The 23,056-nt window shown below is 36.9% G+C and overlaps 2 protein-coding genes across 2 annotated transcripts in view; both read right to left on the bottom strand.

Moving 5' to 3' along the window:
* Window positions 1-23,056, bottom strand: part of SPATA16 (spermatogenesis associated 16) — a 214,621-nt gene that overhangs the window by 16,136 nt on the left and 175,429 nt on the right. Inside the window, exons 6-9 of the mRNA XM_069472925.1 lie at window positions 17,379-17,525; window positions 16,199-16,311; window positions 9,237-9,401; window positions 6,626-6,709 (exon numbers count right to left, since the gene is read on the bottom strand). Coding sequence (XP_069329026.1) covers window positions 6,626-6,709; window positions 9,237-9,401; window positions 16,199-16,311; window positions 17,379-17,525 — 509 coding nt within the window. The remainder of the gene's footprint in view (window positions 1-6,625; window positions 6,710-9,236; window positions 9,402-16,198; window positions 16,312-17,378; window positions 17,526-23,056) is intronic.
* LOC138387739 (P antigen family member 3-like) lies at window positions 22,212-22,562 on the bottom strand. Its single transcript, XM_069474866.1, has one exon. It carries the CDS (start codon window positions 22,560-22,562, stop codon window positions 22,212-22,214), a length of 351 nt encoding a protein of 116 aa, XP_069330967.1.

Below are 23,056 nucleotides of genomic sequence, written 5' to 3'. Positions count from 1 at the left end.
ATTTCTGTATAATGACAATAAGTATGATTTATAAGTTAAGATTCTGAGGTAAAAAGGAACATAAAAAGCTAAATAATTGTGAATAAATTCATATGGATGCTTTAAAGATATCTATCTACTTATACTCCATTAGTTGGATTCATTGAAGCTTATGATGTACTATGTTATAATATTAGATGGAACTTTAAAGTAGCATTTCTCCTCATGAAAACTCACAGATCCATACTTATATGCTAGAATATCTCTCCTTACTTTTAAAATAACAAAGTTTTATTTTCCTCATTTAGTCTCAAATCAGTGATCCAGAGGCATATCTTTAAATCAGGACAATACTGTGTATTAGGTTAAATTCTGATCTTTGCAGTGTCAGATTTATGCTTTGTAAATGAAGAGCAAATAATGTTTTCTTCTGAGCTGCACACAGAGTATTTTTCACCTGTTTGATTCTCTGGGGAGAAGAAATGGCAATGTTGCAACTTAGGAGTTGGTACATTTTTTTCAAGACCCTTTTTTCTATTTATTTTCAAGGGTAGTTCATAAAGCTTTAGTGGACCTTAGGATTGAATGGTAACAGGAAATCACAGGATCTGAAAGTGGTAGGGGTATGACCACATTATGTTTCTCAGAAGGCCGTGCCCAAGGTCCCATGAGTGGGAGCTGAATTAATGGTTAAAGATTTTCAGATTTAGGCTCTGCATTCTTTCTGGTTATAGATGGAAAACTAAGGAACAGAGGAGGATCCTACACAAGTGGGTTAGAAAGGCAGACTAAACCAAAAATTCCTTAACAACTTCTTTGGTTTAGACTGAAAGAACTTTATTTTGAGAATTGAAGACAAACTGGGCTACTTTATGGCAAACTCCACTTTGGTTGGAGGTCACCTTAATTCCCCACTTGTCCTCATACCTGAATGCTCAGCTATGCAACAACAATGCTGGTCTCTCAGGTTTTTTCAGGGAGCTTGGGCTTCTAGCAAGAAAGAGTTTAGGCTTAGGATCAGATCAAGTCCTGGCTCTTCCACCTGCTGGCTTTATGACTTTAGGCAAACTGCTAAATGTCCGTGTTTAGTAAATTATACTTTTTACCTCACGTGAGAATTAGTGAGTTGGCATGTGCAAAGTAAATAGAAGAGTGTTGGCACATATTAAGGACTCAGTAAACTCTTGCCCTTTCATTTTGATGGTCTGGCTTTCAAAAGACTCATTCATCTAGAGCCAGAAGGGAACTTAGAATCTTCTAGTCCAATATCCTTATTTTACAGAGGAGAAAACTGAGGCCCAGGGAAAAGAAATGGCTTCTGACATAATTTGTAACAGATTACGTATCCAACTGGCTATTTCAGGGTGTGTGTATGTTTTTTTGTTTGTTTGTTTGTTTTTATTTTTACTATACTAGCCTCCTTGTAAGTAAGCATTTGCCCTTCTTCTGAACAGAAGAGATAATCTGACTACTTCTCACCTCCGATCACACCACCTGGGTTCAAGGTTCAAGCCATGATTACTCTTCTGAGTAACCGACTAACTAGTCTCTCTATTTCTACCCTTCTCCCCTTCGATCTGCTCTCAATTTATCAGCTCAGAGTGTTTCTTGGTAAAGAATTATGTCCTCTCTTACTTAATCTCTTATTAGACTTGTTCATTCTCCCCCTGTCACCCTGTCCTTCTTTCTGTTCTGTGTTCATGCTGGGCACACTGCAATCTCAGGGTTTAGCAAGTGCTGTTTCCTTTACTTGGAATGATTTTCACCAGATATTTCCATGATTTTCTTCCTCATCTGGCATTTTCCATTTTCCTATCGTGCTTCTTCCCCACATAGCATTTATTACTTTATAACATATTCTATATTTCATTAGGTAGTGTATTGCCTACCTTAGTAGAGTGCAAATGTTATGAGGACACTACTTTTTCATAGCTGTATCTCCAATGTCTAAAACAGTGTCTGAAACTGAGTAGGTGCCCAGTAAATGGTAAATGTGTGAATAAGCAGTGTGTCAACAAGACTTGTAGGATGTTCAAAAGGGTGTGTTTCCTCAGGTGTTTTTATCATAGGATAAAGCTACATAAAGTGTGATATCCTTAATTAAATATGCTGTGGCATGGGACTTTCCAACACAGAAAAATTCACTTTTTTTTTTTTTTTTTTTTTTTACATAATCTGCTTATTTTTGTATCTGCATAGCTAAACCAACAGGCACGTATCTTTCTTGAGTTAATTTCTGGAAAGGAAATATTCTGCAAAGCCAAAACAAAACAACCACTTTCCTAAAACTCTACATAGAATATATTTTAGTTCTGTTGAATCAGAAAAAACACATTTGTTTCATTCTCTCTCTTTCTGGGTTCCTAGAGAAACTTCAAAGAAAACAAAATGTAGACAGGAGGTCAGCAGTCATGAATCAGATTTCATCTTGATAGGCTTTTTATAGACCTATAACAAAGTAGAGCCCTGAAAATTGTGTTAGGTAATGGGGATTCTGACAGACCCCTTAACTATGTGGAACTAGAAGGTTCTGCTATAATTCTGCTGCTTCAGATGAAAATTTCAAGTGTTTTCATTAGGTACAACAGCTGTTTCTATTACAGATAACAGATCTCAGAGGTGGTGATGCTGATATCAACTTCTAGTGGGCTCAGAACACAGTGTAGCTTGTACAATTAGGTTTTTTTTTTTTTTAATTATTTTTTTCTGCACACGCAAATTAACTCTGTAGCAGTAAAAGGAAATTACTTACTTGCTACCGGAATTGTCTGAAAGTGATACGATCATCTTTTCTAGAATCACATTAACCAAATTAAAAGCCCTTGGGAAAAATTTGGCACCCTGTTCCTTCTCATTCACATCTTCCTAAAGACCTCTCAGGAGCTTCCATTTAGAAAGCTATGATCATTACCCCGACTTTTAATTTGGAAAGATTGGCTGCTCACCAGTGAGTCTTTCTAGACACCCAGTGGTGGAGGGACTCTGCTGTGTTACAGTCTTGGAGGCCTTGACTTTACTATCCTCTGCTTGCTTGAAGGTATGTTTTACAGCCTGAGACACAGAGCCACAGTCCTGCTACCAAACCTGTTTCCAGGATGTTCGCTATCATTTTATTCTCCACCTAGTGGAGTCTGGTCAACCCATAGAACTATGAGATAATATTGAATTGTTGTTTTAAACTGCTACATTTGGGGTGGTTGGTAACACAGCAATAGATAAGTGCAACAGAGACAGAGTAAGAAGCCACAGGAAAAGTGCTGCTATGAATGTGGGCATCAAAAGCACTAGCTTAGAATGAGGTGGAGTTAGTGGTTGTCTACAGGATATAGACAGATGTCAATCTCTCTTCCACCTTTTTAGCTGGTCCCTAAAATATAATAATTAAACTGTTGTTCTATTATCTTTTGGATTTATAAATATTTACTGTACAAATGCAAAATTTTGGGGAGGGATAATGCTTTAAACCAGAGTACAGAAAACTTGTTCTGTATAGGGCCAGTTAGTAAATATTTTAGGCTTTGTGAATTAGTCTAGTCTTTGCGCAACTATTCAACTCAGGCAAATTGACTTAGACAATATGTAAATGAATGGCATGGCTGTGTGAAATAAACTTTATTGACAAAAATAGGTGGTGTGCTGGATTTGACCTGCAGACCACAGTTTGCTGACCCCTGTTCTAAACAATTACCGCTATAGCCAACAGTGATGATTGCTTATATTGCTTGAATCTCATCAGCATGAGCTTTGGCTGACCTCTAGCTCCAATCTCACCTTTTTAGTCTCCGTTGTAGGCTTCTCCTCCCAAATGTACTCCTCAAGGTTCCCTTCTCTCTTTATACACTCTTTCTCAGCCATGTCACCCACTCAAATGATTTCAGCTAACATCAATTTGCCATTAAGAAATCTCTACCTTCATTCAGTCTTTTATCTAGAACTCCAGGCTCCTGTATTTCAGCTTGGATATCTTGCCAGCACCCTATGTTCAATGCACTCTTGTGTCAGTTATTAACCTATAGTCTCTCATTTCTTACTTCTGTCTGTTTGGGGGTTCCCAGGAACATCTCTTCAACAAACCTTCAATCCAGAAACACACGTACTTTTCTGTGGTAGCAGCTGAATCTGTTTTTTCCCAAAGTTGCAAATTACCTTTATTACCACACCCCCTCCCCATCACTTCCCACAGCACCAGTGGGTTGGTGCCCTCTCCTGAGAGGTCTGGGTCTCAGCCCTTCAGGCTTCTCCCCCAAGCTCAGAGACACTAATACTAGTTGAACAGCATCTTCTAGTGGAGAGTCTGAGTTTTGGCTTAGTAGGGTCCCTGATCCAAGTTTCTAAGTTTTACATTCCAACTTCTCTTTGATTCCACAGCCCTAAGAGGTGGTAGTTGCTTTAATTGCCTCTTCCATGATAACTTACTGTTCTCCTTTGCTTTTTTCAGTTACCTAGTTAACTTCTTAAGGCTGGCTAACCATTATTTATATTAAATTCCCATTCAAATATCTGGCATAGTTTCTCCCAACTGACCTCTAAAGGAGTTTGTATTCTCAGCCAAAAGCTGCTGCTGTGACAGTGTCTCCTTCCTTAGTAACTGGCACCAGCAAACCTTTCCCTATCCCCTGTCCAGTTTCTCAAGCAAATATCTGGGCATCATTCTTAGCTTAATTCTCTCAACTCCTATATCCCATCAGTGAACAAGGCCTATAGATTTGGCTTCCTGAATATTTCTTATATCTACCTGTTTTTCTCCTTCTCTATGCCCACCACCCTAGACCAATCCACCACCACGTCTCACCTAGATGAAGACCACCACCGTATAACTGGCCTCCCCACATTTCTGTAGTCCCTCAATCTGTTCTCCCCACCACAGCCCTAAAGATGTCTCAAAAAACATTTTCTAGCTAAATGCACTCTGAAACATTCCAAATCCCTAATTTATAAGTGTTCCATGATTTGACTTCTGTCTCTGCACTTCATTTGGAAATATCTTCTTTACTCTTTTGCTAGTTTTTGAATGTGCCATTCTTTCTTTGCATTCTTGGTGCAAACTGTTTCTTCTGTTTAGAAATATCCCTTTTCACCTGGATAACTATAACACATTCATTTAATGTTGTATAAATATCATTTTCTTAGAGATGGCTTTTCCAACCTCCCTGACCAGGCTATTCTCCTATTTATTTCCATAGATCATTGAACATGTCCTTTTCTCTGTAATATTCAGTAAGCTTGTAAGTAACTGTCTAGCCTATAAAAACCATATCGGCAGGGGCTATGTCTGTCTTGCCCAACACAATATTCCTAATACCTAGCATTCTTTCTAGCACAGGAGATACATATTCAATAACTATTTGCTGCTGTCAATTGATTTCTGTTTTATATATATACCACTGACTCTTGAGCAACATTTGAACTGCATGGATCCACTGATAGGTGGATTTTCTTCCAACTCTGCCACCCCTGAGACAACAAGACCAATGTCTCTCTCCTCTTCCTCCTTTTCCTGAGCCTACTCAACATGAAGACAATGAGGACCTTTATGATGATCCAATTCCACTTCTAGTAAGCATATTATCTCTTCCTTATGATTTTCTTGATAATATTTTCCTTTATTAGCTTACTTTATTGTAAGAATATATTATATAATACATATAACATGCAAAATATGTGTTATTCAACTGTTCACGTTATTGGTAAGACTTTTGGTCAACAGTAGGCTATTAGGAAAGTTTCTGGGGAGTCAAAAATTACATGAGGATTTTCTTCTGCACTCCTGACTCCTGCATTATTCAAGGGTCAAATGTATATCATAGGGCCTCTGAATTTATTACAGAAGACACATGTTTCCTCAGATGCACCAGAATCCCTGAGAGATGGCTGTTACCTTCTAAACTGAAGTTACTTTGGTTTGCTTGTCTCATTCATATCTCCTGTTACCAGTCTCCTTTTGTGGAGGAGATAGAATGGGGAGCAGATTGATCAGAATTTACTACTTTGAGCTGGACTGCACACTCAACATTACTGACTTTTCATTTTCAGATAGTCCTATATAGTGTCACACAAGTCTCCTGAGTACCTGGGGCCAGGTACATCTCAGTACTTAGGCATTTAAACTCCAGTAGCCAACTAAGGGATGCTGCTCTATTTCTAACAACCAGTATGTTACTCCTCCACCAAAAATATCAATGCGCTAGTTTCTTTGTAGTTCCCTGGCATGTAGCCATCATTCCTCAAGTGGCAAAAATGGGGGAAATAGTAGGGGAGTGGACTAAAACACTGATAAAAGAGCTTTAAAAATTATATTAATAACAACCAATAGTGAAAAAGCAGATAATGAAAATAGAATATGAAAATGAGCACGATAATGATGAAGAATCATGAAAGTGTATCACCACATTCAGTTGGAAAAGTAGAAGACCTGAGGGAACAGATTAAATAAATCCATATTTGATTTTGGTCACACTTCCAGAGCGAGAGAGAGACAGAGCGAGAGACAGAGAGAGAGAGAAAGAGCTGCATTAATTTAAAAAAGAAAACAAATGAAAAACAACCCAAAGAACTTTCATTTGTTTTTATCTTCTAAATAGATTTGACCCAAGATGGAAATTTCTTTGAGAATAACAAGCCTTTTTCCTTCAGCTCCAAGTTTTACCTTTTGGATTGTATTCCACACACGTTCTTTATCGTTTCTTCTTCCTTCAAGGGTGTCCATAGCATCTGCCATTAGTGACTGCAGCTGTGGCACCAAGATAAAAATTATCAGTGTGGAATTCACACAGAAATAACTTCTCTAAATACACAGATTAAAACCTAATTAAAAAATCATTTGTACGCTGATGATTTTATTACTCATCTTTCCTACAGTGAACATTGCCACCTCATCTCTGCCTGTCATTGCCGAGTATTATTGCATACATAAAATATTGAAACAATGAAAAGATTCTTCTTGAAAATTTGTAGAAAACATATAGATTTTAATGTAGTAAGTGTTGATGTTTTGTTAAAAACAGATTTGGGTTGTAAAGAATGAAGGCGGCAGTTAATTCTCTCAGGAAATGGCATGTCGTACATGAATGCGTTTTAGTATTTCCTCCTGAGGCTAATGTATCATAATTCTAGGCATCATGCAAAAGCTCACCAGAGGACAGTACTATATTTGTGCTGTTTTATTTCCTCTTAAAGAATCTAGCTCATTTAAATTCTTTTCTTTGTTGAAAATTTTGAAATAACCAAGTGTTTCTTTTTTAGGTCCCACGCAAAGACAAGTTTTAAACATTCTACCCTTTGCCCAAAATAGGGACCTGCCATATTCCGATTTAAAACAATCCCATACACACAGTGCATATGTGACTGCAAAGTAAAGCTGCATCAAAGCATGTGATATTCAAAGGTTTAAAAGAAAGTTCTCTAAAAGAAGAACAAATATCAGTTCAGTTCCCTGTGACATTAAAGTATGGACCCTTGGCTAATCTTTCTGTGGTTTAGATATTACAGAGCTTAAGTAGAAGGACAGAGAGTTGAGTCACTCAACAATCTTCTACTGAGCAGTCACTATTTAAATAGCACCATATAAGGTGTTACAAGGATTCATTTTCTAGGTTAGCTCATGCTTGGAAGTCGGAAAGTAAAATCTATTTCTTAAGGTGACAAAATCTTGCAAGATATATAATTTTTAAATATTTGGCACGCACATATACATAAACATATATTTAATTTTTTTCTGGTGGGCATGTAAATATGAAAATATCCCATGAAATCCCATTTTCCAAGGTTTCAGAGAGTGAAAATTACACGTTAGACAGGGATGTCAATAATGCTAGTTTGGTGTTCTTTGTGTATATTTTGAAAAATAACTATTTCCAGGAAAAAAAACCCATAGATGTGTGGTTAAGAAGACTTAAGTGCAGAGAACTCCCCTGTATTTTTCATTTAAATCTTGAATGTGTTTTTCAGGAAGACAGGATCAACATTTTGCTGGCTTCTTAAATTAACATTTTCTTTGCTTCCTCTTATCTCAGAGGAGCATTAATCATCTAAAATTGGCTATAATATGCACTTTGAAAGCTCCATACTTACTGCACTCCTGAATGCCTTATGAATGGCAGGATAAACACTTAGCCTTTTAGAAGGCGTTCTTCTGCACACAACCATAAAGGTTTATACAGTACTGTTGCCAGTTTTGACTTGGTAATTCCTTGATTAATAGACATTTCATAGTTTTCATTTTTAGTATGCATAGTTTTATTATTTGGTTAGTCAGACAATTTCATACACTTACTCTGAACATCAGTATTTATTTAACACTTTTAACTGGTTTAGATGAACATTATAAATGTTGGCAGCTCATTTCTTGATTACATCTTTAAAAGCTCAAAGAGGGAGGGTTCCTTTAGTTATCTGAAAATTACAGGTAATCAGTTTGGGCTGTTTTCATCCTTACTGTGTGAATTCCATTCAGGTCTGTAATTAGTTTTAGCTACTCTCAATTAAAGCTTCAAAGTAAAGAGCCCTTCCTCATAACACATTAGGGTCTCCAACCAGAGTAAGTTTTACCTTTCCTTATGGGCAGTACACTATTTAGTAATTTCTTTTCAGATGAGGTCCTATCATTTAGGATATTAATTATGGTTATAACATACACATCTGTTTGAAGATTGTTTCTGTGAGACATTGCTTCAACTGGTTTTTGACTGGGTCTGTGTAAGGATAAAATGTCTGGTTTTCTGAGCTAACTGCTTAATTCAGTTAGAAAACAGCATTTTGACTGACTACACTTCCGCTTCAGATAAACAACTAGTGTGTGTGTTGGTTGCCAATATACATCATAACACTAGCAGTGATTAAGAAAACTCTAAAGACTATTTTGTAGCGTCATTTTTCTACACAAAAATTACTGTTTTGTCCAATCATTTTTCCACAGATGAGTATCATACATTAACATATCTTTGAGTTTAAGAATTAACTTATTAAAATCTCATTTTACTCAAAACAAAATATCTGACACACAATACGAATAATCAGCCCTTTTCTATGTTTTCACACATCACAAAGTTCTTGCTATAAAAATGTGAGCTAGTCAGTGTGAGCAAATAAAAACGAGACACACACACCTTCCTACATGTTCCATTTTCATCATGAGAATGCTGTATGAGGGTTGGGGAGTTTGCCCTCAGACTACCTTTATTACCATAATTTTTTCCCAGACCATATCATTTTGGCTCAGGGCCCGTGAAAGCCTTAAACAAAGAAAAACAAATACTTACCAATTCTGCCTCTTGTTGACTGATGTCCTGTAGATAGGGAATGGTTGCTAGCTCTGCCATTGCTTGATTAATCACCTGGGACTGCTCCTTTACTCTTTGCAGCTGGCTGAGGAGGCTGGCGTATTGCAACTTCTCCATCACACCTGAGCATGCACGGAAACTCCCCTAGTCTCACAGTAAAAAGCAATGTTTTAGAACAAAACCACAGAAATAGACCTCTCTGTGGGGAAGGAAGTCAGGGCTTGTTATAATATATTTACATCTTTTGAAGCTATGGTATCTAGTACAAGTAAATGTTTCCTTCTGTCATTTTAGAGAATTGTCTTATATCCCCCTCTTTTTCAAGTAGGTGAGGGAGCCGTTTGCAGAACTGTTGAGATGGGTTTGCTGGTTGTCCTGCATTAGGGATCTAGGCTGAAGGGAAAAGAGGGGACTGAAATTGAACCTGCACTCCTCTCTCCCACAGGGCTGAGTCTGCCTAGAGAGGGTGCCTTTATGCCACCAAAACATCACAAGAGCTAAGAATTGCCTACTATCTTGTTTATATGAAAGAAAAATTTTTTATCAAAGTTAAATCCTGAAAAATGCTGTATAAGTTGAATTCTCTTTACCCCAAAGGCTGACGTTAAACCTCCAGCTCTGCTTTTATCCTCAGTGTTCCTTGGACGCCTTGTACACTGGCTTATCTCCTTGTAGGCTTTACTCTGTCCCGTAAGAACATCCCAACAATGGACATGATCCATCTTGAAACAGACTACTGGGCACATTTGTAGGGAACGCCAACCCATGAATCTATTGGGGGGCTTTCTTAACATGGGCACACTTGGAATCACTGTGGCCCCCTGATATGTTTGCAACCACCATCCACGAAAGAAGAGACATTACCTTCTCTAAAAAGTTTAATACAAATTGTAATGCTTATGATAGGAAAGACAAAGTTTACCATAATATTCTCATGTTTATCTTTAGGAAAAAGTACTTCTGACTTAAGGTGCATAAAAGGGTTAAAATAAAAGCCTTGGGTTTCTGCTGTGTTTAGAGTGTGAAAAGAAAGGAGAAGTCACAGGAGGACTTAGTTTGGCAATTGCACTCTACAACCTGGTGCTCAGAAGGGGAAGGCTGGGGGACCAAACACTCCCTTTATGGCAGGGCTTCTGCCAGACCACTTGGCACCAGAATCACTGGGCTTGTTTGTTAACTAGGCAGTTATTAATAGCAAACTGAGCTGGGCCTCACTCAGTGAATCACAATCTCTTGGTATGTGGCCCTAGAAATAGGAATTTCAACCAGGTGCCTCCCCAAATATCAAGTTTCTGTTTGAAAACAAACCACTACCTTAAAGCTTAGTATTTGAGTACGGACTATTTTAGTTGTGCATATTTATGAAATAGAATTTCTTACAGAAATTAGAGAAGGCAGACACGATTTCTTTTTCTTAAAAGAAAGTCTCTAAAGAGAAAAATTGTTAGAAAGAATATTACTAAAGAGGATCTGAACTTCAACTTGATATTAGAAAGCGGTTCTTTCTGAAATGTCATACTCATGTTTTGATTGACAACAACCTCTGACGGCTGGCATTTTTCTAGAATCTTGGAAATAAATAAAGGTTAGGTACTACTGCATTGTATTTTCTCTATTCCTCCCTGACACCTATCTATGCTGTTCAACTAATGTCTTTTTATTTATACTAATTTGTTCTTTCTGATTAATCATTTATCTGAAAATCTACAAACCTGTAAGTGTGATGATTGCAAATGGTGGATTTGGGGTCCCTTCCCTGAATTGATGAAAAAGCTAGCTTACCCATTCAATTTAAACATGTAGCTAAACAATGGCCTTCTGTCAAATACAGCAAAGCAAGTTGGAGGAAAAACAGTTTTCTTTCTGAAGAAAAATTGCTTTCTTTGTCCTTCTTTAGAATAAACAATGGAGCTAGTTGTAGGAAAGTGGTGCTGTGACTCAACTCCAAAGAGCAGAAACAACTGCAGCTTGCTTGGGAACATAATCTATCAGTGTAATTTTTCAAAACATCAGGAAAATGAAAATAGTGGAAGGCAACAGTGCTTTGTTAGCTTGATTGTTGGATGCATAGCAAAGCAGGAAGTGCTTTATATAAGTAAGATACTAGGGAGAGAATATAGTTAGCTGCTAATAGTCACCCATCCTCCCCTTTCCCCAAGGCAAATGCAGTTTTGGTTATCAGAAAACTACAGATTAACATTTTACCTATATAAGATAGAGGTTTCAGAAAGACAACGTGAAAAAGAAATAAAAATCAATATCTAATGCCAGCAGAACATTTTAATGCTGTTGCTTTAAGAAAATGAAGGAAATAATAAAAAAAAAAAGAAGGAATTAGCTTAAACATCTAATGCTAGCAAAGGCTAAATCTAAAGGGAGGTAGCCCTCCCAGTGGGACTGGAGGACGATCAAAGGGCTCCTTAGCTGCAGGAGAGAGTGTAATAAAGTGGCCACGATTGAAGCTAAAACCTCACATGGGTACCATGAAGGTTAGGTAAATAGCAAGTTCAAATGAAGGCTTCAGTCAGAGACTTGTCAAGATTTAATAGCAGTTATGGATAAACGTTTGGCAAATAAGTGGCACTATATAATACCGTTGAAAAGCAGAGTCCAAGTATTTAGCATGTATATCCATTTGGCATAACATATAGAAACATTAACTGCAAAAAAAGAGGTAGAAAATAATAATAATATTGTTCATTTCGAATGTGCATATGTAAACATTTTTTATGCTTCAGTTGGAAGAAATTAAAAGTAAAATTAATGAGGTATTAAAAACATGGTTAGGTCATTTTTTGGCAAGTCAGCCTGTGAAGAAGGCTTCATGCATGGCAAGAGATTTTATTATTTTAACTCTTTAACATTTAGCCCAGGAAGCACAGTACATAAGGTTTGAAACTGACAGCAGCCAATAAAGTTAATGAATGGAAAAGCATAGTGTCATCCGGCAGCGTGTGCAATAATTAGGACAAAAATTCAGAGAAGAAAAAGTACCATTAGGGCAGGGCTGCTGGCTGGATGGGGTTGATGATGTTCAGCAGAATTACCAGCCACCAGGAAGGTGGTAGCATATTGTAGATTATAACTCTCAAAATGCTAGAATCATCCTTGATGGGTCATGTGTTGGGAACTTAGTAGAGCAATCTATAAAGATAAGGAAACTGGTGTCAAAAGTGTAAAAAGAATCATTGTCTGAGAGATAGAAACCTCAGATCAGGAAAGTCATTCTTTACCAACTGCCTACTGCCTCATGGCAAGAGGTGAAAATTCATGTTCTCTAGGTAGTTTTTCACAGTTGATTTTCTGAGTCCAATTCATTTGTACACTTACATGTTCATTTTTTAAAAATTGAATCCAGCTATAGAGTCATTCCCATGTTGTTTTATGTATGTTTTGCCTCCAGCACAGATCATACTTTTAGTTCAAAGAGATGTAATATGTCTTAGTGAAAGAATACTGGAACGATATTCTGAAGCTCTGATTTTGAGTTCTAGCTCCTAATCCTCTAGCTGTGTGAACCTGAATAAATCACTATCCTGAATCACAGTTTCCTCATTAGTAAAATGAAGGTGACACAATGTCACCAAATTGTGAGGGTAAAATGGGATAACGTAAGGGAAAATGCTTTTTAAATTGCAGAGCACTATATTTGTGCTTCTCCTAAACCCTAGTCCCTAAGTGGAACTTTCTGCATGCGATCATCATATAGTTAATCATCAGAACTACTCTGTATATGTTTCCTAATATGTTTGAGTTAGGAAAATTTCTTAACCATAAGATATTTTGGGGATTTGAAAGCAAGAGTAATTTGTTAGCTGTAGAAATTTTTTTTTTTTACCTATTTTATACTTAAAATGCTTCTGTTGAAGGTAAATTGCTATACTATCTCTTCATATATAATTTGTGCAAAACAAAGACATGTACCTTTTATTTCAATGAAGGAAATTGAAAATTGGAACAACCAATAAAAAATTCCCTGTGCTACTATAATTTACTATATTGCCAGGTTAACTTTTTTCCTAATTAGATTTTAGGTAGATATTATAAACCTAATATTTATAAGGTAATTAAATATTCAATATGTTTATAGGATGGATCATGAGAATTCTTGGCATTATCTAAGCATTATTTAGAAATGGACGCATTTATCATCATTTATGTGACTTGATATAAATGTGGTAACACTTAAATATTGTGTAACTGATTCTGGTCATAGTATTATGTCAAGCACTAGTATTATCTTTTGGGTCTCCTGCTGTTATGAATGCTGAAGTTTGGATGCATTCTCTTTTCATATTCCAAATCCATTTCCATTGAGAAGCATTGTAAAAATGAATTAAAAATCTCTGAATATGTATGACACAATGTATGTTTGTGAGCCATTAGGCCTGGATGAAAATGTGGTTGTTTCAAACAGACAACTCTTTACCCTGGTAGAAAAGTAAAATTGAGTCTCAGTCACCAGTATTGAGAATAATTGAAAAATCTAAAATTCTTTAGGATAAATATGTTGTCCAAGACATTGGTCACTGTCTTCTGATGGAAGTGTATTGGATATTGGCTCTGCTCTACCAACACACATGAGGCTAATTAACTCATGGTCAGAGACTGCAGCCCTGAGTCCAGTCCATGGCTAGAGATGACATCTCCAATCCCACCAGAGAGAAGAGATCTGAGCAAATGAGTGATCTAAGGAAAGTGACTTAAGGAAAAGACTTCAAAATCCACAGGACACTAGCACAATCTTTGTATTAGAAGAAAAATATGTAATTTCAAAGTATACAGCTTGTCTAAAGAAAAAGAAAGGTCTATAAAACATTCTTCTTGTCAAAACAAACTGAAACCAATACAAATAATTAAAGCTAGAATTCTTAATACTTTACGAAGTGCTTCAACATAGATTACGTATTTATGGTCTCACAACAACTCTATGAGGTGGGCCTAGCAGATGTCAGTCTATTTTATGAATGAGAAAAAAAAACAGTTTAGAGGTTAGTGACTTGCTCTGGATTACAGAGTCAGAGCATAGCCTTGGGCAAAAGTCTTCATCTACAGGTGTCACAAACTAGGGTAACAAATAATAAGGACAGTGCAATTCCTAAATATTCAAGCGGATGGCATATGATATCTGAAGAAAAAACACACCTTGAAGGATCTTAAAAACACTTGAGAGCTTCTTGGGTCATAGTTAATGGTACCATGTAGGAATAATTTCTCATCTCTAACTCATTACTTGCTTCATTAAACTAGGTTACCTTTGCAGCCGGTTTTATACAATCCTGCTTTATGAAGCTGTGGCTGGGCAAATAATAAGATACCTAGAAGCCAATATTTAGATCTACTTGGGGTGCCTGGGAACTTTTGGGCTTATTCACTTCAATTTCATGACAACTCTTTGAGATAATCTTCCAGAAATTGTTATTTCCCATAGAAGGGAACATAGGAAAGTTGATGAAATTCCTTGCAGCTAGCAAAGTGGTACTGAGACTCAATCTAAAAATGACAGAGTTATTAACTAGATGCTAAGAATCTTGTTAATTATGGTTTTAAAATCTCCTTTATAGACACATAAAGATACATGCATGTACAAATTTCCAAGTGTCCAGAATACCCTTTCAAAGATGAGAAACAAATGAGTTAAGAACATCAAAAAAGTACATGAGGCCGAGATAGGCCCAACCTGTGTTCACACTCTGAGACCTGAACTGAGGACAGACGGTGTGGTCAGCTTCCTGCCAAGTCATAAGGTGAGGCAGGCATTGCCTCAAGAGTTGGGGTGCAGACAGAGCATCTCCACAACACCCGAGATGAAATAATGTTACACGGGGATGGCTCTCATCAGGGAAGCTGCCACTGCTTACAAGGGCCTGATGATGGCACTAATGATGTATGTGGGTCCCTAGGAGGGCATTTTGTTATGGTAGCCTGAGCCGACTAAAACAGAGATGGATTTCTTATTAATAGAAATATAGGGGAGATAATTGAGTGAAACATGGTTGTGGGGAGGGGGACGCTGTGTGGTAGGAAAATTAGCACAAATGTGCTTTTGTATTTGTAATGCATAGAATTACAAATCATGCAAATAGATTAGGTGTTTTATAGCTTTGCTAAAATGCTGAATAATGTTATTGAGCAGATAAACTGCTGAACAGATGTTAAGTAGCTGTTTGTGATGACACCTTTGGTTCCCTTTGTAAGGTAAGAATATCAAATCAATGAAGAAGCAAGAAAAAAATTCTTTAAAATTTCCAACTTACAGGCCTTCTGAAAAATATTAAAAGAGGAGAAATCTGTAGCCTTTATAGCCTGTTAATAAGAAGTTCTCTTTATGTACTTCCAGCACAATGGCTTAAATTTTATAAAATAGCACAGTAATTCAGGTCTTATTTTAGGCTTTTTAAGACTGAAAAGTAGAAAAGATATATTTTACCTGGATCATAGAAAGGATTTAGATAATTTTTTTTCCTTACAGCTATACAAAGATCAATTGCCAATGTTTAGAAAAGCATCCAATTCATCAGTGTGGTGTGGAGGCACTAGCTTGAAAAGCTCTGAATTCTTGTGTAGGTAACGAGATAGTTACATGCAATAGCTCAGTAAGTGAAACAGAGAAAACATTGTGCTTGCTAAAATTTTGTTATTGATTTGAAGGAAGAAATTCACTGCAAATTTAAATTAGATATGAGGAAGGCATAAAGAAAAGGCTCTTTAAAGAGATACTAGCTTAATAAATGCTTGGAATTACAAAGTGTAGCACTGTAATATGTTTTATAGTATAAAAGGAGTAAAACCATTAGCTAAAATTTGCTTGGTTTTACAAATGAGATTTGCTATGAATGTTTCTAAAATCCCCCAACACTTGCAATATTTGTACCATAAACTTTTTGTACTTCTAGAATTCTCTAATATTTGCACATTGGACAAATATAAAAGATACCTACATTCAATTGGGTGCTTCTAATAAAATCCAATATTGGCAAGATTCGCTTCCCCATTGTCTCCATGTGTCTCACTGTGTCTTCTCTGGTCAGCAGACCGAAAGGAGTTTTATGTTCTAAAAATTGTAACAATAAACTTTTATACTATTTTTTCCAGTCATCCACTTCAAAATGCTTTCTTTGGCAAGCTATAAACAGATATCTCAATGTTAATAGATATGAAATCTTTAGTATAGAAACTAGTCCCATCCGTAGACCATATGTATAACAATGAAAGATCTATGAGGAGACAGACAGAGGAGACATTGCCCTTTAGAGACTATCATTTATTCATTTTGTTGTGTTTCTTGATTGAGAGATCTCAGAGACAGCCTATAATAATTCAACTGCCTCTTCAGAGTATGTTTTTCCTGAGTTGTGGAAAAAATGTTGTCATAAATGTGTCTGATTCTTGTCTTGTTCCTCCCAGGTATTATTCAAGTGTGCAGATCCTATTGACTTTGAATGTAGCTCGAAGTTCAGATAAGCCTGAGAGTATACAGTGCCAGACAAAACACAAATTCTTAATTATGTGGTTAGAGCTGAAGAAATAAATTCAATCTGATCATGAATTCAGCCCATAAGTTTGAGATTTCAACTCCATGTGAATATTTTCTTGATTTTTAAAGTTTCAACTAGAATTACTAAAAACAATTTAACTGTAATACTCTTTAGAAAATCTAAGCTCTTGGCTAATTGCATGAGAAAAGAGGGGAACAGAAATCAACACAACAGCAGATAATTCAGGTGATTTAAGGTTGTCATTGGCTATATTTTTTATTTAATGTAATATTTTGTTGCATAGTTTTCTTCTACATTTGCTAATTGATGATGATGAAAGCTTGCATTCTTTAAGTGTCCCATGATTAGGTGATAGCAGTGGTCCGGGTGAAGTGGTTGGAGTGAGGGAGCGGGCACCCCAGGATTGTGTGTTCTTGGCGGGTAGCTTTCCTGGAACCAGAGTTCCAGATATTAACTAGCCCACAAAGAAGATTGGAAGGAGTTCATTTTAACCCAACAGACATTTTTGGGGGCCCAGGCCCAATTATACACTAGGCCCTGTGATGAGTAGGGCTTAATGAGTAATGCACAGTTACTGCTTTATAGCCATATTGCAAGACAATAGTAAGTCCAGATGATTTACCTGTAAATGTTGGCAGCTTCCTACTTGATACTTTTTCCAAAAATTTCCCATCTTCCTTGTTTTTGAACCCAAGAGTCAAGAGATACTGTTGGGGAGGAAAAGATGACCAGCCAACTGTCTGAGGCAACACGTGGAGTCCTTGAAGATCTGAAATACGACAGAAAAAGAACTAAGGGACTTCATTATGGTTTTATTTTCAGGGTATTTTTCTCCCTAAATTTCATGCATTATAACTGGAAAAATGATAAATGCAAGCATTAAAGGTATGAAGTAAAATTATATGCACCTAAAGGTCAAATAGATAGTACATAAAAATTATATTAATATTTCATTATTTATATTCTTCTCAGTAATCTAAACATACACAAAACACAGCAGTAAAATATGACTAGATTATGTGGTCATCTTTCCCCATCTTCAAAATAATAGATATTCGGGACCAGCTTGCAGGCTTAATATTTTTCTCTGTGATTCCTTTTAAGAGAATTTGATTTTTCTTTTCATAGTTTGAGATGTAACGAAATAATGTTATATGAAAGGAAAGAAAAATTACCAAGTGAGAATTAAAATATAAGGCTAATTTAGTTACCATCCTTTCTATAGTTGTAGACAGAAATTTAAAATGATAAATGCACTGACTATTGTAATTAGACTTGGAAATAATTTAAGTGTCATGAAAATGGTTCTATAGCAGCCTCAATTCTTAGAGATCCTAAGAACTAGTACTTATTTTCTACCTGTCCCTGTCTAAGAGTTTTGTGTGCATTGTCTTTTTAAATCTTCACAATAACTTTACAAGATTGGTGCTATTGTCCCCATTGGTGAAGAGTTGAGGGACACAGATGGGAAGTTATTAATACTTGCTCAAGAACACAGCCAGAAAGTGGGCAAAGCAGGGTTCACACCCAGGCAGTCTGATTCCAGACACCATAGGCTTAGACATTGCATCTGCTTCAGGATTGCTTGGCTCTGGATTATTTTGGAGGTAGGCATAAATGTCAACCATGGGATCTTGGAGGCAAGATTCACTTTACTCATTTCCATTTTGAGTAATAAGGCTTTGGTTTGGTATAATAGACTTCTCAAATGAAGGATGATGAATAGAGAGATTTAATAAGCTGTCCTTCTTTAACACTGCCAAAAAGAGGAAAAGGTGAAATCCCAAATATCCTTGAATTATGATTTAGTTAAGGTTAATTTTTAACATAGAAGAAGAACTCAACTGGTAGTGGTTCAAATATAGCTTTACTATTTATCTGTAATATTTCTTTAAAAAATAGGACAGTACACCATGAGTATTTTATCCACTAGCAGAACTGTAAGTGCAGAACCCTTTGTTCAAAGTAAAATTTGCTGATATACCCAACATTTAAAGCCAGTAAAGAGTAGAGATGTTCTGTTTGGATCCTGGAACACTGACCACCCAGCCTCGTTACTGTACCGTATTCTATGGCCCCACACACAATAGCCACCTTGAGCTTTTCCACAGAACCCTAATTTTTCAAAGCACAGTTTGTAAAACACTGCAGTAAGTTATTTGGCACAGTTTGGTTAAGTAAATAGTGTATATCTGTCAAACAGAGTTAAAATGTATGCTGAATATTTAAAGAATTAAAATATAACAAAATACCTTTTAAACACAAACACTGAACAAAAACATACTAAACGTGCTTTAGTTGTCTTTCTTTGGTGACTTAAGATTAGGCCACCCCTTAACGTTAATGAGAGTTAACACTTCTTCTGTGGCATGCACATTATGAGGAGGATCTTTGTCACTTGTGGGGGGCAGGGCATCTCATTAGGCCCACCTTACAGATAATACAAACTGGAGCTTCATTCAAGAAGTTACAAACTTGCCCAAGATCACACAGTGAGCAAACAGAGGGACCAGAATTGAAAGTCAGGCAGCTGTATGCCTAAGTAGGAAGGCTTACTTCTTGAAACTATCCCCATGACAATCTAGAAAAATCAATGGGAAACAAGTTACAGAAGCATGGAAATACCAGCAAATCTAGAGAGATGGTAAACTCTATCTAGAAGAGTACAGCAAACACTCAAGAGTTCTCAAAACGAACAGGGTAACTTTTAGCCACTTCAGTATGCAGATTGCAGTAATAGATGCTTCTTTAGTTTGTGTTTGTATTACAAAATACCTCTTTTTTAAAAAGATGGCTCATTTTTATAACCAAGGTAAAAATATGATTTCTGCTTTTTCAATCTCAAAAGTGCAGGAAGTTTCTTTGCTTTTGAAATCTGCAGCAGATAATCACAGACATACCCTCTGTTTGCAGGCTAATACTGTCTTCCTCAAGTATTCATAAGAGAAGAGTTTACTAATTTTACTGAAGTTGCCAGTAACCAGGTTGTGTGAAAACGCAACTGAGTAACCTTGAGATTTGGCATTTTTCTGGTGACGCACTATTGCCAAAACCAGCCAGATGTTTGAGGAGTCTATTGTACAGATGACATAGAAATTCTGTGTGGTTGACCTCTTCTTGCTCTTAAATATTTGGTGGGCAAAGAGGAGACCAATACTAATACTGTCAGGGGTTAGATAGACTAGGAACTAATGTTAGCACTATAGCTAATTTATTATAAAGTATACTTGCAAAAATATAAGTATTTTCTGTTCCTTTTGACCCTATATGTTTCATTCTCTGAGTATTGGATCCATTATTAACTTCCAGTTGAAGTTTTAAAATGTGGGAGGCCCCTACATACATACTGTTAAGTTTAGAATTTTTTTTCAAGTATCGTTTTCTCCCATTTGTATGCAGAGTAAATTGCTGTTATATGAACATTTAGCCTAGCAGGTGGTCTATGACCCAAAATGACGACACACTTACCAGATGTTGAATCTCATGTAACATTAATTTGAGTGCTAATTGTTCTCAATTTTGTGCTCATAAACCTCTACCTACGTCCGAAAAGCCCTGTGCCTCTGATGGATATGAAAGTTAACAAGATTATACTATCCTTTGGTAGGAAAGTGGAATTAATTAAAAAATGTCTTCTTTGCTCCTGTCATGTCAAAAGAAACTTGAGAGAAATAAATCCTTTAATGCATTCCTTTGCAATTGATCACAATTGGAGATGAAATTTAGATGACTATAACTGAATTTATTATTAAAAAATCAGTTTGCAGGTATGATGCACTTCCAAATTTTTATCATTAGGGAAGTGGATTCTTTAAGAAATAATATCAAAGGCAGATTATGCAGATTAAATTTCTTTTTTTTCTTTCTTTTTTTTTGGTGAGGGGAAGAGACAGAGTCTCGCTGTGTCGCCCTGGGTAGAGTGCAGTGGCATCACTGTAGCTCACAGCAACCTCAAACTCCTGGGCTCAAGCGATCCTCCTGCCTCAGCCTCCTGAGTAGAGTAGCTGCGACTACCAGTATGCACCACGATACCTAATTTTTCTATATTTAGGAGTGACGGGGTCTTGCTTTTGCTCAGGCTGGTCTCCAATTCCTGAGCTCAAGCAATCCTCTCATCTCGGCCTCCCAGAGTGCTAGGATTACAGGCATGAGACACCACTCTCGGCCTCAGATTAAATTTCTCAATCTTTCCATTCGTTTTCCCCCAGGTGAAAGATGTCTAACTTTGAGGAAAAGAGGTAAACAGTTTTTCTTTATCAGGAATATTTCCTTGTACCACGGAAGGGTGGAATTGACCAGTTTTCAAGTCCTCAAGCTATTCTAGCTTTTTGACGTCTCTGCAGTGTTGCCTCCTCCTTCTTAACATCACCTCCCTGGAATTCAGTGACTCTCGCTTTCCTACACACACGTATACATACTGGTTCTCTTTCTCCCTTTCTCCTCCTGCCTTCTCATTCAGTGCTTCTCAAGGTTGTTTCTGGCTCACTGATATTCTCTTTGTACATACACTGTAGGGAATTTCTCTAGTCTTGTGGCTTTAGCTATTATTTCTAACCAAAAAACTGGGGATCAAAGCTATAGTCTCATCTGCAAATTTTCATCAAATTCCAACACAGCATTTCCAAATATCTACGGGGACATTGCTATTTGCTCATCATTCCAAAAGTTACCTCAAGTAGAGCAAATACATTTCTCAAAAGTGATTTTTATGATCTCTACAACTTCCCTTTTCCCTGATTTTCACCAACATATTCTGAGGATAGCCATTATTCACCCAGTTATCCTGGCTTAAAATTTTGAAGCCATTGCTGACTTTCCTTTCCTCTCATTCCCTGCCATTTAGTGAGTCTCAAAAGCTAATTAAATCTGCCATTGCAATAATCCACATCAGCCCCTCTCTTTGCAGTATCATTGCTATTACCTTGGTCAAATTTCTCATCATTTAACATCTGGATTACAGAGTTTCTCAACTAGCCTCACTGCCACAAGTATCATTTCGTGCTAATACATCTACACACCACTGCCCAGTGAATATTTTTGAGACATTGCCTGCCTTTGTGATTGTGACTTTTCCTTCCTGGCATTCAAGCCTCTATACTGTGTTCATCTGCTTCACAATCTATACCTCTAGCATCAACCTTTATAATCAGTTTGGCTAATTTCCCTAAGTTGCACCAGCCTGTGCTTATCTTGCTTCTGAACTTTTGTTTTTGATTTTCCACTCAAAAACACCTACCACGTTTCCCCATTTTTCCTTTACTTAATCAATCACTATTTTCCAGATGTGTCTAATTTAAGTTCCACCTTGCCTGTGAAGGGTTTCCTGAATATTTCAGTATCTTCCCTTGAAACTCTTTTTTTTTTTTTTTGCAGAAAATTGTAAAATTTTATTGAGATAATTTTAAGTCAAACATCCAGTATAAGAGCAGCTTGCATTGTTTCACCTTGTCTTCGTTTAAACCTGTGGTTGCCCTTCACCTGCTTCTGGCACTTGAATGGGTTCTAGATTTGACACAATCTCCCCCCTTACGTCAGGACCATCTCCACATTTACCTCCAGTCTTTGTCTGAGAGAATTCCAGGAGAATAGCTTCTAAGTCAGGTTCTTCATTTTGAACCTCAGGTGCTCCTTCATCTTCTCTCTCCTGACCAGGTGCAATATCATGAGTTTCATTTGGGGGCTCCTCTTGTTGAGGTTGCTCCTCACTGGGCTGCTGGGCAACCACAGGCTCAACTGGCTGAGAAGATTCTTGTTCTTCATCTCTTCTCTCTCCAGATTTAGATGTTGAGCTTACTTGCTCACTCATATTTCACACTCTCTGGCTTCTTCTTACATCTCCAGCCTCATGTCTCATCACTGCTCTTTTCACACTATACTTCGACTCCACGGCCATTCTTCCCTTTCATGCATCCATTCATTTAGTCAATATTAAATAAGTCTTTACTGAGCACCCTCTGGTCGTGCTTCACCTCTCCTCTTTATCCCGGATCCTCTTCGCGGCTTTTCTGAGCCTGGGTCATTTTCTCTTTCCCTTGAAACTCTTAAAGAACATCTATACTATTCATCTAGAGTGAATCTCCTGTTTCATGGGGGGATGTCTTAAAACTTGACAAATTTTAATCCTCTTAAAGATCATATCTTCAAGTTGTGTTCATGTCCAAAGCATCTAGTAGGTGCTCAATCAATACTTGAATTGAATCTTTAAAAACAAACTTTTCCAAATCTTGAATTTTTAATTATCCAAATGAAAATAGAACTTCAAAAAATCAAAACTAATGAAATGTCCAAAGCCTCTGAAAT

Source organism: Eulemur rufifrons, chromosome 7 (genome assembly GCF_041146395.1).
Source record: "Eulemur rufifrons isolate Redbay chromosome 7, OSU_ERuf_1, whole genome shotgun sequence".
NCBI classification, from domain to species: Eukaryota; Metazoa; Chordata; class Mammalia; order Primates; family Lemuridae; genus Eulemur; species Eulemur rufifrons.
The sequence above is the reverse complement of the archived record's forward strand: the minus strand, read 5'-3'. Positions and strand labels throughout refer to the sequence as shown.

Bases quoted from the DNA above. Each gene is read 5' to 3' on its own strand.
- LOC138387739 (XM_069474866.1), bottom strand. From the start codon at position 22,562: ATGAGTGAGCAAGTAAGCTCAACATCTAAATCTGGAGAGAGAAGAGAT.